General features: G+C 44.9%; 1 protein-coding gene across 6 annotated transcripts in view; it reads left to right on the top strand.

The window, feature by feature from the left end:
- Positions 1–11475, top strand: part of TLK2 (tousled like kinase 2) — a 122429-nt gene extending 110954 nt beyond the window's left edge. For all 6 annotated transcript variants that reach the window (XM_043465531.1, XM_043465496.1, XM_043465522.1 and 3 more), the window contains 4 exons: positions 584–722; positions 4276–4387; positions 6221–6328; positions 8734–11475. In XM_043465531.1, coding sequence (XP_043321466.1) covers positions 584–722; positions 4276–4387; positions 6221–6328; positions 8734–8907 — 533 coding nt within the window. In that variant the 3' untranslated portion in view covers positions 8908–11475. The remainder of the gene's footprint in view (positions 1–583; positions 723–4275; positions 4388–6220; positions 6329–8733) is intronic.
- The last annotated feature ends 4224 nt before the right edge of the window (positions 11476–15699 follow it).

Below are 15699 nucleotides of genomic sequence, written 5' to 3'. Positions count from 1 at the left end.
TCTTTACCAGCTAAGTCACAAGGGAAGCCCCTTTAATGACTAAATAAATGACTAAAAATTCATTACAAGGAAGTGATTTTTTAAAAGATGGCTACTGTGTGATTGGGTTTTCTATTACTGAATCTATTACATTTTCCTGCCCCAGGAGCTGTAGGTGGCACTGTGGTACTAACTTAGATTCCCCTGTTTGTTTTCTTTGATTCCACACCACCCTCCCCAAACTACTATTCCAAACAGGGTGGTTTAGAGATCCTTACTGAAAGTTCAGATGAAAGTTTCCCACTATTTTTTACCAACCATACAAATGATATTTTACTTTGGCTAGTTAATTATTTTTTTCCACTGCTCATAGTGCTGGTTTTGGCACATTAAGCAGGTGATTCTTGGAAAAGAGAAATTTGCAGCCAGACACTTATGACTCTCCTCTAGCATCCAGAGCCCAGATTGTTTTATTCCAGAGATTTAAATGTTTGCTATTATGTGTAAGAGTTGGAGTCCAGTTGTCCTCTTCTTGTCTGTTATTATTACCTTGGCTTTTCCTAGTAAGTCTCTTTTTTATTCATGAAGATTTTTATCTTTTTAGGTAATATTCTTTTAGTAAATGGTACAGCGTGTGGAGAGATAAAAATCACAGATTTTGGTCTTTCCAAGATAATGGATGATGATAGCTACAATTCAGTGGATGGCATGGAGCTAACATCACAAGGTGCTGGTACTTACTGGTAGGTATCTGAGAGATCTGTCCAGTTGGCTGGAGATGTGACTGTATTATGCTGAAGTGTTGGTGATTGTTCATTAGACTACATTCTGTCTGCTTAGGCAGAAATGCTGTATACCATAGTAGACTTTCCTCTCCAAATATTTGCTGTCTTGTCAGCGGTTTGACTCTTTGTATTTACATGAATTTGTCTTAATTTTTCTTTTTATTCTTAAAAACCATTGAGAGAGGGATTATGCATGACCAGGTGTTTTGAGTTGAGTGTTTGCTCTGTAGGTAGGCCCTACCGAGTACATAGAGAATGAGGTTACTCATGTGTGTGTAAAGAATGGCCCTCACTTCCTTTCAGAATTTCAAATGCAGGTCTCTCTCTTCCTGAGTTGATGGGATGAGGAAGTTTTTTCTATAGTTGCCTGAAGATGGTGGACTGAAGAACCCAGGAGTTATGAAGATTAGGATGTAAAATAAGCACAGCATCCCTTGAAATCTAAACAGGAAAAAGTGAGCATGGTTTGCCAAGAATTGTATCCATTTCTGGCAGCCATGTTCCAAAAGGTTTTGAGCCACATTTCTTCCCATCTGTCCTCATTTATCCACCCCCAACCACTCTACCCAGCTGGCTCTGCCTGCTTGTTCTGTGCCCTGTCTTACTCTGTCTCGTACTCCTTTTGACATTGAGCACCATACAAGATACCTGCAGCTCAGGCATTTGACTTTGTGATTGTAAAGGTGTTAACAGAGCTTGCTTTTCACTTCTGAGGTCGTAACACAAAGCCACACATTGGAATGTTTGATTCTGAATGTGGAGAAGCCTCTTGTAGCATTAAGGGAGGGGAAATGCATGCAGTTAAAATCCCAAGGTCAGTTGGCCAGATCACTGATGTTTGAGACTGGAGGACCCTAGCCCTTAGCCAGTTAGTGACTGTCTGGGAATGAGGGTGTTGATGGGAAGCAGACAGAAGAGGGGGACATCAGCCCTGTTCTCATCACCCCCACCACATTGAAGAATTGATCATATCCTGCTAAAAGCACCGTGTACATACAATTTCAACTTTCCCTTGTTCTTTATTGTTTGTGGAGATGGTACCTATAGTGAAAATCAGTCCCTAAATTAAAACTTTGAGATTCTAGGTTTAAAATAGAAGCTACACTTACAGTGTTTATTCACTTGGTGGTTTTTGTGGGTTCCTGTCAGTAAATGATACAAAAATATCTGCTGTTGGAAATTCTGGAAGCAGGTCTATACCTCTGCTTTATAAATTCACCAGAACTTGGATTTGAGCTTTTCATTTGATAGCTTGTTCTTTTTTAAAGGTGAAGATTTTTCACATTTAAATTAGTTATTTCATTGCTGCCTGTTGCTGTATTTGCTAAGCTATAAAATTCAGCAGTTTGGCATTTACATAAAAGTATGTAATGTTTGAGACTTGCTTCAAAGGAATCTGTTTGGGGGAGATTAAGAGGGGTGTACATGAACAAAGATTTGCCATGTTGACTAGTTACTGAAGCTGGATGATGTTTACTTGGGGGTTCATTTTATGATGTTTTTCTACTTTAGATTATATTTGAAGACTTTTTTTTTTTAATGGTAAGAATAAGGTGAAAAGGAAGCTACTGAGAAAATTAAATTGTTTGAGTTTCTGTGAAGGTTTAAAAAGTAAAAATTCTCCATATTGGTGTTTATAATCACCATCCTCAGTGTCATCCTCATATTATGTCCCAGAAAGATACAGATAGAATGTGAGGACATAACAAATTTTAAGTGATCGTTTGCAGCATTCGTTTGTTTTAGAATTCTTCTACATGGAATACTGCTTTTAAACAAGTAACCCGTTAGACTAGGCCTTGAGTATCATTCTTCTCCACGAGGATTTTATCATGATGGCATATGCAATTATGTTTGTTTTTTAAACACAATTTAGTGCAATATCTTAGAACTCTTTTCTATTCTCCCTCCCAAAGTCCTTGATAGGGACTTAGAATGCTTATTATGTGGGTGAAGAACTAGTCTGTTTCTTCATTTACAGATGGGGAAACTGAGACCTAGAAAGTGATATGCTAAACTTAACACTATTAAGGGACAGTGTCTTCTGTATTCTCATTATTTGACCAAATTATTACTTTGCATTTGGATAAGTCCAACAACCTCCATTTTTCCTCACCACAAACAAGAACTTACTTCTTCCCCACCACTTCCACAAAAAAGTTATAAGTACATTAAAAGGTCATTTTAGAATCAAGATCTTGTTACTTATCCAAGCTCATATTTAAATTATGTATATTAAAGAATCAAGAGCCATGAAAACCTGGGATTCAGGGAGGTTTTAGTGGCATTTGGATGAGCTGTTCTTTTTATAGATTCTTTCATCTATATTTTTATTTCTTTACCTTTCTCTCCCCATACTCCCCTTGTGAGTTTTCTGTCTGTATTTTCATTTTTCACTGTGTGTTTTGGCTAGATGCTTTCATTGTGAAATAATAGTCTAGGTCAGTGGTCTTAATAATTTTAAAATGACTATTAAAAATAAATAACATAAAACTAAACTTCTTAAAAAAGCCCATCATCTGAACATTTTCTGCCTCTCAGCTCTTCTGATCCCCTTTCAGCTATACATTTAGGTTTTTACACCAGAAGCACAGCAGGGTTTAAAATAGTTTTTCACAAAATTGATTTTGCCAGCATGAAATCTGCAGAGGTCGATCTGTTATCTTCAGAATTCTGCCTTCCAGCTGTGCCATGGCAAAGACTCCAGGCAGTGAAGAGAGGCATATTATTTGGTTTCCTAAATGCTAAGAGGCACTTACCTTCCACACCATACAATTTGGTGTGGTTGGCTGTCCAGCTAGTCTTTTTAGAGGTCAGGAGTGGGTGGGGAGGGAAGGAATTAAGATGAGGATTGAGTTGGGCCAACAGCTAGAAGTTTATTTGGCTTTTAGGCACTATTTGTTAGTCTTCCATAAGCCCCTGATCACCCTTAAAGTAGGAAATATAAAATGTCCCTTCATAATTTGAACTTTAATGTCACCATTGATTTTAATTGTGGTCAGTCTACATTTCCAGAAGAGACTACCTTAAGAAGACACTTAATAGCCACTCCCCTCAGAGATTTATACTGGATCCTGAATTCGTTTGGATTTTTAACAGTTATTTATTTTAGAGACTGTTTCTTCTTCTGTCAGCATGAAAGGAAATCACACCACTTGTATTTTAATGTTTGTTGCTACAGCTATCATAAAAGGAAATGCACTTCTGTGTTCCCCCCCTCCTTTTAAACATTTGCTGAATGACATTTTACACTAGGCACAGCCCTGGAAAAGGATGCTGGGGTGGGTAAAGTAGGAACTAGGGAGAATCTTTACCTCTCTGAGTAAATAAGAAATGGGACATGACCACCTCCTTAACTTAGAGTGTCTTTTATCAACTGGGTGTAAGTTGGCTTTCAGATGTTAAGATTCAGATATTTTTATTTTCATCAAAGTCTTTAGTTTGCCTTTTTGTACATGTCTTAGATTTATACAGTTGTTTTTCTAAGAATTTTTATTTCCCTTTTCTCCAGGTATTTACCACCAGAGTGTTTTGTGGTTGGGAAGGAACCACCAAAGATCTCAAATAAAGTTGACGTCTGGTCAGTGGGTGTGATCTTCTACCAGTGTCTCTATGGAAGGAAGGTAATGAAGACGGCTGGACGTGGCGGCTGCTGTCCTGGTGGTGCTGTACACAGTGGCGCTGTGTAGATTATTCCCTTGGAATTAATCGCTGGGTTATATAGAATGGAATCCTGAAAGTTGTGGTTTGAAGAAAATACAGACTTAATGATAGAAGCTTTATGCATATAAGCAGAAATTTTCAGTTCCAGGGCATCTAATGAATTCTGCTGGGCTGTTGAAGACATCCTTTTTTTGTCGTTCACAATTAGATCTAAAGAGCCCATGCACCACAACAAGAGAGCCCATATACCGCAAGTTGTGAATCCCAATGCAGCCAAATAAATAAGTATTTTATATGTATATACACACACACACACACACACACACACACACACACACACACACACACACACACACACACACACACACACACACACACACACACACACACACCACAACACAATCTTCCGAGAGCCATTCTTTTTTTTTTTTTTTTCATTTATTTTTATTAGTTGGAGGCTAATTACTTCACAACATTGCAGTGGGTTTTGTCATACATTGACATGAATCAGCCATGGAGTTACATGTATTCCCATCCCGATCCCCCCTCCCACTTCCCTCTCCACCCGATTCCTCTGGGTCTTCCCAGTGCACCAGGCCCGAGCACTTGTCTCATGCATCCAGCCTGGGCTGGTGATCTGTTTCACCCTAGATAATATACGTGTTTCGATGCTGTTCCCGAGAGCCATTCTTAAGGGTCACAAGAACTGAAACTTGAAATACCTGCAAGGCTCCTTATTCCCAGCCACCCCATTAGCATAAAGTATGATTGGATTCCTATACTGGGGAACTGGTGCCAGAAAGTACTTATTTTCTGTCACTTCTAATAAAGGTAATATATTATTTGAATAAGTGAAAAGCTAGGTAGTAAACTACACATAATGAATTTCCACATTTATGTTCTCCTTGTGAGCATAATATCTTGTATATACTGGGATCCATTTGTATATTTATATTCCTGTTTCTGCTACCAGTGCATTTGTATGTTTCAACATTCCCCATTGGGCTGTGGGTATAAACCATTTGGGAGTTCGGCAACTCAGATTCCTAATACTTTGATTACAATCCCCAGACCAAACTCTTAATTCATATCTCAGCTTAGTCTTTAACTTTGCTTTGGTCTTTGTTTATTTATCGTACCTATCTAACATTCAGAAACTATTCAGAACTAATGGGGTTAATTATTATTTATACTCTGATATTGTGGAAGTGCTGCTGATAATGGTGGCAGAGGTTATCTAGCAAGAATTGTGATCTCAGTAGAAACACTACAGAGATGACACTAGGTGTGAACTTCTTTCTTAGGAGTTTATTAGAAAATAGTGAGTAGCCCCAGCTCTTTTTTTCTTTCTCCCCCACTATGTCCTGACCCCTCTCCTCTTTCACTTCCTTCCCATCTTTTTATCTGCGTCTTGGGTCCGTCCATGGCACACATACATATTATCACTTTGGGCCAAAGAGGTTGCTGGTTCCCATTCTGAATCTTCCTTACCTTTGCTGTAAGCAAAGCTTAGCAGAGGCACTGTGCTATAGCAGATGCTACTTCTGGTCCCAGCTCTGCATTAACCTAGATGTTGGAACTTGAGCAAATTACTTCAAAAGCAAGTTACTTCAAATCCATACCTTTCCATCCTTTATCTATAAAATGAGAGAATTAGAGGAGATCATCTCTAAAGTTCCTTCCAGCAATTCTTGTGGAAATATATGTTTACCTTTCCCTTCTCTTTGCTTTTGAATTGTGTTCTCTTTAATTTTAACCAGAGGCCTACCTTTGTTTGTTTTTTTATATGATAGCCTTTTGGCCATAATCAGTCCCAGCAAGACATTCTACAAGAAAATACTATCCTCAAAGCTACTGAAGTGCAGTTCCCGCCAAAGCCAGTAGTAACACCTGAAGCAAAGGTAAGTTTTGACCCATTGGCCAGCAGAAATGTCTGCTTTGCTTTCTCTATTATTTCTCTGGGTAATTTCTCCAACCTCTATCTTCTTCCCCCTGTCTCTTCCCACAACAAATATTTATTAGGTACCTAGTATTAGACAACTTCCCAGGTGTCACAGTGGTAAAGAATCTGCCTGCCAATGCAGGAGAAGAGGGAGATGTGGGTTCAGTCCCTGAGTGGGGAAGATTCCCTGGAGTAGGAAATGGTAACCCATTCCAGTATTCTTGCCTGGAAAATTCCATGGACAGAGGAGCCTGGCGGGCCACAGTCCATGGGGTCACGAAGAGTTGGACATGACTGAGCGACTAACCACAAGTGGAAGTACTGGACACTGTTCTGGGTAGTGAAGAGGGCTGTGACTGTGTAGCAGTGAACTCTGTAGACAAGGTCTCTGCCCCGATAAAGTGTGTGTCTTACTAGGTGAGATAAACAGTAGCTAAAAATGAATACCTTTCAGATGGCGATAAACATTATAAAGAAAAGAACTCAGGCTAATGGGAAGGGAGAGGTGGGAACCTCCTTTTCTAATGTCATGGTAGAGACAAGGTCTCCATGATGAAGTGACTTTTTTCAACAATCTTGACGGATGTGAAGGTGGGAGCCATGTGTAGATTTGCGAGAATATTCTGAACAGAGAGAAGAGAATGAAGCTCAGATGTGAGTGTGAGCTTAGCTAGTCCCCAGAGCAGGCAGAGCAGAGGAGAGCGGAGAGAGGCAGCAGGATGGACTTAAGCTTATGGGAGGCAGTTGAAGGTTTTCGTCTGGCCAGCCATGTAATCTGATTGCTCTTTCAAAAGCCTACCCTGGCAGCTGTGTAGAGGGAAGATTCAAGGCAAAAGGAGTATATTTGAGTTGGTATCCAAGCCAAGAAAACCTTCCAGCTCCAGATATCTCACTAAGGAATCTTCATTTTTAAAGGTCAAGGACCACTATGTTCATTTCTATGAGTTTGTTATCTTCTAGATGTTTTAATAAAGCAACTGCCTATAGATGTCTTTGCTTTTGAAAAACCAGGAATTTTATCAATTAAACACGGAAAAATAGAAAATCAGTAGTTCATTTTATGTTTTTAGATACATTAAAGTAGACTTTACTTTTTAGAGCAGTTTTAGACTCACAGCAAAACTGAGTGGAAAGTAAACATTTCCATATACTCCTTGCTGCTGCAACCCCCCTCCCCTTGCCCTGGCACACTCCCCCAGCGCACAGCCTCCTCCACCAGAATGTCAGCAACCTGCCCCAGAATGGTACATCCGTTACAATCAATGGACCTACATCCAGGCATCATTGTCACCCTAATGCAAAGTATAGACTTTGGATGATACTGTTTTAGAAATAAAAAAACTGATTCAGCTGTTTAAATAATTTTATTTATGGTTTTATTAAATAGAGCTGTCTGGTTAAAAAATAGGAAAGGACAGATAATGTATGTAAGGGCCTCTGCCAATGCAGGGGACACGGGTTCAGTCCCTGGTCCGGGAAGATCCTACGTGCTGTGAGGCAGCTGAGCCTGTGTGTCACAGCTTCTGAGCTCATGTACCTAGAGCCTGTGCTCTGCAACGAGAGAGGCCTCTGCCGCGAGAAGAAGCCTGGGCACCACAACTGGAGAGTAATCCCTGCTCGCTTCAACTAAAGAAAGCCCTTGCACAGCAATGAAGACCAAGTATAACCATAAGTAAACAAAAAATAATTGTAGAAACTGAGGCTATGTAGCTCTTCATACCCAGCAGAAAGGAAACGTCCATGTTGGTAGTAAATTAGGAATCCAAATCAAACCCCACTCACAGTAAGCTTGTATGTTTGCAGAACTCTTGGGGGAGACAAGCCCTGGTCAGACTTTCCTTCACTTAGATGTGTGCCTGCTCATTTGCTTAACGACTTTTCAGGGGAGAATGAGATACACCGAGAAAGCACTTGGCAGCGCCTGGCGCGTGGCAGGGTTAGTGTCTCTCACCTTTCCTGCGGTGATCGTTTGTCCCTGCAGTGTTCACTTCCTCAGGAAGTTCACGTGAGACCAGGTGCAGAGCTGTGAAGTGAGGCTGTGCCCATGCACTCCAGCCAAGGCAGAGAGAGGTTTTTTCTTCTGCTCTTGGCGCTCTGGGGACAGAGATCTGTAGAGGTCATGCCCCGCTCCCCCTCGGGAGTGGCTCGGGCGTCTGTGCTGGAGAAGTCAGTGGCCACCGAGCAGCGCAGCATCTGGCACGTCTCTTCTGGGTCCGCCTGGTGGTTTCCGAGCCAGGCCCTAAGCCCCTTCTCTTTAGGAGACTTTTGCTCTGGGCCCTGGCAGCTGCTACAGAACCTCCTGGGTTCCCTCTTAGGGTGCCAAGATTACCTGCTTCAGGCTTCTTCAAGAAACTTTCCTTTCAGGCGTTTATTCGACGATGCTTGGCCTACCGAAAGGAGGACCGCATCGACGTCCAGCAGCTGGCCTGTGACCCCTACTTGCTTCCTCACATCCGAAAGTCGGTCTCCACGAGTAGCCCTGCTGGAGCTGCTATCGCGTCAACCTCGGGGGCGTCCAATAACAGTTCTTCGAATTGAGACCCACTCCCAGCCACAGACTGTTCGACACACAGAGTGGACAAATGGCGTTCAGCAGCGGGTTTGGAACATAGCGAATCCAAATGGATCTCATGAAACCTGTACCAGGTGCTTTTATTTTCTTGCTTTTTTCCCATCCATAGAGCATGACAGCATCGATTCTCATTGAGGAGAAACCTCGGGCAACTCTGGCCAGGCCTCGTAGGAAAAGGCCCCGCCCAAGGTTCCGGCGTCAACGGCCACTGCGTGTGGCTGCTCTGAGTGAGGAAAAAATTAAAAAGAAAAACTGGTTCCATGTACTGTGAACTTGAAAACATGCAGACTCAGGGTGGGTCCCTGATGCAGTGCTTCAGATGAAGAATGTGGACTTGAAAATACAGACTGGGCTAGTCCAGTGTCTATATTTAAACTTGTTCTTTTCTTTTAATAAAGTTTAGGTAACATCTCCTGAAAAGCTTGTAGCACAAAGGCTCGGCTGGGGATGGTGTTTGACTTCGGAGGAAAAAAGTTGCTATTGCCCGTTAAAGGCACTAGAGTTAGTGTTTTATCCCTAAATAATTTCAATTTTTAAAAACATGCAGCTTCCCTCCCCCCTTTTTTATTTTTGAAAGAATACATTTGGTCATAAAGTGAAACCCGTATTAACAAGTACGTGGCAATGTTCATTCCAATCAGATGCAGCTTTCTCCTCCGTCTGGTCTCCTGTTTGCAATTGCTTCCCTCATCTCAGTAGGGAAAAAATTGAGTGGGAGTACTGAGATGTGTGGGGTTTTGCCATTGGACAAAGAATGAGGTTAGAACTCTGCAGCTTGGAGTCTCTCTAGGTTTTCAACTATTTCTTCACAATTTGAACACTTGACGGTTGTCCCTTTTAATTTATTTGAAGTGCTATTTTTTTAAATAAAGGTTCATCTGTCCATGCAGTCCTCTTGGATTCTCTGAATGTAGTAACCATTGAAACTATTCCAAGGGTAGACAGAACACAGGCTGGGGAGCCAGTGCTCCAAGGAGCAGGAGTTCCCACCCACAGACCCCGTGCACTTGCTGAACGGTGTGCACTTCTTGTTAACGATGACATTAAAACTTGATCAGTGCATAAGCTTTCCTCTGTTAGATCTTTTGACAGGAAACAACCTCCAGCCACCTGAATTATGTGGGTGTGTGCTGGTGTGCGTGTCTGTGTGTGACACACACACACTTTGTCTAACTCACTTTAATAGATTCATTGAGTGAAGTTAAAAAATAATCTCAAAGGAAATAGGTATTTCAAATATGAACATTCTTTTGGAACTTTCTTTTTTTTTTTAATGTGGTTGTTTCTGAGATGGATGATCAGCTGAAGATGGAGCTGAAATGGGAGCTGCGTGGCCCCCCCCCCATGCCCTTGAAACTCGACAGTAGAGTGGGGAAGGAGGCCAGAGTCTGAACATGTGGTAGCCAGCTTGGAATGTTACTGACATATGTGGCAAGAGGGCTCAGCCAGAAATATTTAAAGAAGCAGTACTCAGGCATGTGAGTTTCCTGGGCAAGGGGCAGGCTGGGGGGGCGGGGTGGCGGCAGTCAGGAAGGGTAGAGAGCACTCAGATGACTCACAAGTAGTATTTCTTTTACATGTGAGAAATGCCAGGAGTGACACATTCTCCAGGACCTTTATGGATCTGCCCCATTCCCAGTGTCAGGCGATCTTAAGGGAGGATGGAGTGTTCCAGATTAGAGAGAGGCTCGTGGGCAGGTGTTGTCCTGTGGAACTCTGAAGGGAAGGAAGTCAGCCCCTGAGTGCTTGCACCCCCCAGCTTTCCACAGCAATCTTACTGCAATATATATATTTACACACATGTGTGTATAGTATCTTTTTCTTCTTTAACCATTACTTTCAAGCTGCTAAGCATAGTACCCACGGGGTCTCAAAGGTTGAGCACAACACTGTAAGGATGGTGCCTACATAGGTGAAGAGATGGATGAGTTGAGACCATGTTTAAACTTACTCAAGGCAATGAAGTTCTGTTCCTCTTTTCTTCTCTCCCATTCAGTGATCTTGAAGAATTGTGTTTTGTTTAATTTCTAACTTTCTTCATGTTGAAGGAATGCTGCATCTTTAAGCCTTCCCTCTAATTTCCTGTCTCCTTTCCCCCAGGTTCTTATGAGCCAAGGTGTAGGACGGTATTTGGTGATTTATCTTTTCTGCCCTCTTCCTGAAGAAGGGATGCCCTCTCTTCCTGCTCTTCCTGGGTCTAGGGCTTGGCTGGAACTGTCTGGGCTTGGTTGAGTCTGGGCACAGCCTCTTTCCACTGCATGGATAAGCCCCAGGGAACAGGCAGAATGGTGACCTTTTCTAGACTTGTAAGTAGCCAGTGAAATCACTAAGTGGAGTTCTTCCATGACATATTTTGTTAATATGGGTTTCACTTTTTCCAAGGATAATCCCTTATTGCCACAATGTTGATTTCCTTTAAACAATGACCCCCCCCCCCAAAAAAATGTGTATTAATTTGTAATTAAACCCAGCCAGACTGTTTTGGCCTTTCCCAATTTGGGGGGTGGGGAGGATATTAAAATAAGTTTTAAGAAGTGACTTTCCTAGCCTCTTGATTTTACTGTAGTTCTCCAGCTTCAATCAGGGCCCTCACCACCTAGGGTATAGCTCGAGGACTCCTGGCAGCTGGCAGAGTCCCAGTGGATGTCACAGTCGTGATGGGAATGTGTGGGTTCATGTGACATCTGTCACCCTTATGTGCCAACAGCTAGAGTTGTGGCTGGGAATAGCCACAGTGAACAGAACGGGCAAGGCCCGGCCGTGACCGTGAACTCATAATTCAGGGCTGGAGGCACTGGCCTGAGGAAGACATGAAATGCAGAGGTCAAAGAGAAGGAGCTGGGCTCTCCCTCTTCCATCACGGCACAGCAGCTTTACATGGAGTCTCGCCAGTCAGACACGTACGAGCCCCACTTGTGTGGCTGGCCTGGACGGGTCTGCTGTCTTTTTTTAGAGGGCTTGTTTTTTTCTTGCCTTCTAGTCCAGGAAGGACAGGTTTTCCTCCAGCTGCGAAGACTAGCAGTCAAGGAGCTCTTGAGTTTCTTAATTTAGAAAATAACTCCCTTTAAACATAGTTATCTCCTAGAATCCTAGAGCTAGAAGCAAGCTTTGGCCTAGCTCCTTGCCCCTAAGAAGGCGAAGTTTGCAACTAAGTTGACTCACCTTTGGCAGTCTTTTGCTTTCTGAGAATCTTTCCTTCTCTCTAGCACACATCATTCTCATCACTCGAGCCCTCTTTGCCTGTAATTAAAATCCACCTGGGGTAAGTGGGGGAGAGACAGGATGCACAAACTAGCTATTCTGTTTTAGTTTCTGAAGGCAGAAGTTAAGAGCTTCTCTTAGAGATTAAGAGCCTGGGTTTTAGAATTAGGTCTGGTTCAAGGCCCGCCTCCACTGGCTTCAAGAATTTCTCCTTGCATGGTTAGAATAAGGAGTAGAAGTGAGGTATTTAAAGTACCTGGAACACAAGGAGGGAATCAAAAAGTGTGATTTTAAAAAGATCACAAGATTTAGTGAGACCAAGACTGCTGGTTGAGGCTCAGAGCCTTTCTACTCTCCAGGTTGTCAGGAGGTTTTGCCTGGGGTTAGGATGCAGACCTTGGGGAGCCTTCCTCTCAGTCTTGAGATTCACTGTCAACCTCTGTCCTGCAAGGTCAGCAGTCCTCTCTTACCCTGCATTCAAGACTGCTCTGGGAGGAGGCATCTTACAGGCCAGTGTGGCCCCTAGGCCAGCAGCAGCAGTATCACCTGGGAACCTGTTAGGAATATACATTCTCAGCCACCCTCTCCCTTTATCTGTCTCCCAGATGGCATGAGCACTGAAGGTCACAAGCCCTGCTGACCTTCTCATCCACCCCAGCCAGGGGGCAGTTGGAGGGTGGCTTTCATGGCTTGTCTAAACTCACCCAGCTGGAAGACAGAGATAGCTTTGTTTTACTTTTTGTGTTGGGGATAAAAATCTGCTTTAAGCTCCAGGCTGTCCCAGGACCAAACATCATACTGCTAATCATACTTCTATAACCTTTTACAGGTCCCTTGCTACCTAACAGCATTCTCAAGAGTTATTCATTCATTCTGGCAAAGCTTCTTACCTTTGGTCTTCTCTTTAAAAAATGTGTGTGTGTGTGTGTGTGTGTGTGTGTGTGTGTGTGTGTGTGTGTGTATGTATGTATGTATATAAACTCATCCTTCTTGTGAATTAGTTTGTCACATTTTTCTCTTTACCTGAGGTCCCAGGGCTGCTGGAGGATTGAGGTCTGGATCTGCTTGTGAGTCTAGCCTGGCAGTCAGGGTCTGGGCCGAGGCGAGCAGGGCTGAGCTCCAGCTCCTTGGAAGGGGCTTGGGAAGGGGCGAGCTGCAGAGAGGTCATGGGGAGAGGAGGGGGCTCTGGGTGGTTTGGGGGAACCTGCCAGAGGCTGGCAAAGCCGGCAGGCCTGAGAGCAGGTCTGGGATGTGGTGGGGGCAAGGAATAAAGAGACCTATTGTGCTGGGGAAGCTCGCAGGGCCAGAGACAGGCTGGAGTCAGCAGAGGGGGTGTGTGTGGTATTGGGCAGGAGACCCCATGGTGTGAAGGGGTCAAAGAGCTACAGGCTGGCTGACTCAGCCTCACCCATCCCTGGCCACCAAGCAGACCTCCTGGGTGTGGTGGGGAAGTGCCCAGCAGAAAACTGTGGGAACCTCAACCTCCTCGGCCTCCAGGCACAGCCTGCAGCTGCAGTGGCATCCAGTGCTGTCCCAGCCTTTTCACCCTGAAGGCAGCTTGGGGTGGGGGTACCGAGGGCAGGATCCACAGAGGGAAGGGGCTCTCTTGCTTCTGCTTGGCAGAGAAGTTCCTCAGCTGTGTGGCTTCCCAGCCTAGGGTGGGCAAGGTAGAAGCATCTCGCTAATTCTATGTACGAGGAAACCAAAGCCCAGATAGATTTGGTGACTGCTAAGAAGTAGAGGGGGCTTCCCAGGTCGCTCAATGGTGAAGAACCCGCCTGCCAGTGCTAGAGATGCAGGAGGCATGGGTTTGACCCCTGAGTCAGGAAGATCCCCTAGAGGAGGGCACACCTGGCGAGCTATGGTCCATGGCATCGCAGAGCTGGGCACGACTGAGCACTGAGCAGCAGGTAGAGGGTTGAAGGGGAGGGACTGCCGGCTTGAAAGTTTTAAAAGGCGGTTTCTCTGAGTGCCATCCTTGGGCAGAGTGCACCAGAGGCGAAGGCTGCACCCGGGCTCCCAGCCAGAGGCATATGTTGCTCTAATTTTGGGCTCCCCCACCCCGCCCGCTGCCTCCTTTACTGGGTCCTCCTGCTCCCTCAGGGCCCCCCCGCCTTAGAATGGAGACTCAGCTGGCCTGGGCAGCAGCCCTGCCCTCTGCCGCCTTGAGCTAGAACTGAAGTTAGGTGGGAAGATGGGGCCATGGTTTCACAGAAGATTGCTGCCTCAGGTTCCCAAATGCTCTCATCGTGTCATCTCTCTTTATAGATGAAGGAGTGGAAAATCCTGTCTCGCGCCACCTCTCCCTTACTTCTTTGCTTGCTTGTGTGCACGTGTGTGTGTGTGTGTGTGAGAGAGAGAGAGAGAGAGAGAGATGCAGGTCGTTTGTCAGGGAGTGAGCAGGACTGGGCAGGGACAGCCAGAGAGCCTGTGTAGCTGGTTCCAGGTCTTCAACAGCAGTGTTTTCCAAAATTTTTTCATGGCAGCATCTCAACCCAATGCACATTTCAGAGACTAGAACTTTTAGCTCATGTGCTGTGCACTGATATTTACTCTTTTACTTCATCTTAAAAATGTTGGTCACTGGGACTTCCCTGGTGGTCCAGTGGTTAAGACTCCGTGCTTCCAATGCCGGGGGTACGGGTTCAATCCCTAGCTGGGGAACTAAAATCCCACATCCCCCCCATGGTGCAGTTAAAAAAAATGTGTTGGTCATCAGCCACTGGTGCCCTTGTCCGCTTCTTGCTGCATCACTGGGGGCTGTGGAAGGTCTGGCGAGCCTCTTGAAGCTGGAATGCAGACAGTGAGCCAGCTGGATGCAGCCGCCTGCATCCGGCTCTTGATTCCACCAGGGGAGGCTCTGTCTCCGGACAGGGTCCTTGAGGGTCACACACGACTGTGGGCAGAAACTGGGCCCAGCCCTGCACTCAGAGGGTCAAGTTCTGAGACTAGAGAAAACCTAATGCTGCCTGTCCTTCGTGAGTTAGGAATTAGGAGTCGGGACCTCCCACTTGAAACTTCAAGTGACCTCTTGAACAGAGGGATGCAGAAGCTGCCAGCCCAGCCAGAGCTGTGGACCAGAGCAGGCCTCGACTCCTGGCTGGCCCGGCCCTCAGTGCAAGGACAGGCTAAGAGGACCCTGTAGAGCAGACAGGGTGAGGCGACATCACTCCCTGCCTGCCATGGCCCCAGCGGGGTGGGGCAGGAGAAGGAAGGTTCTGGGAACTGCATCCCACCCAGTTGCAGCTGGTTCTGCCCCTCAGCTCTGTTGCCCTCTTTGCCTCGGGTCAGCCTCTGGCCCTCTCTCAACCACCACTGGCCAGCTTGTTTCTGACCTGCTAAAGCCCAAGTAGAAATAGGAACCAGTGAAGATCCCCCTGCTCTGAGCTTGCTCTGGGGCCTTGCTGATAGCTATGGGCATTGCTCTGGTGATTCCTCCAACTGGGAGGCCACACCCAAACTCTGGACACACGCTGGACACACAGGGAGAAGGTCTGTGCGTCCTGCTTCCTGGAAGGAAGAATCCACCTGAAGTAACCATCTCCTGTTCCCTGGGG

This window comes from Cervus canadensis, chromosome 1 (genome assembly GCF_019320065.1).
Source record: "Cervus canadensis isolate Bull #8, Minnesota chromosome 1, ASM1932006v1, whole genome shotgun sequence".
Taxonomy (NCBI): domain Eukaryota; kingdom Metazoa; phylum Chordata; class Mammalia; order Artiodactyla; family Cervidae; genus Cervus; species Cervus canadensis.
The sequence above is the reverse complement of the archived record's forward strand: the minus strand, read 5'-3'. Positions and strand labels throughout refer to the sequence as shown.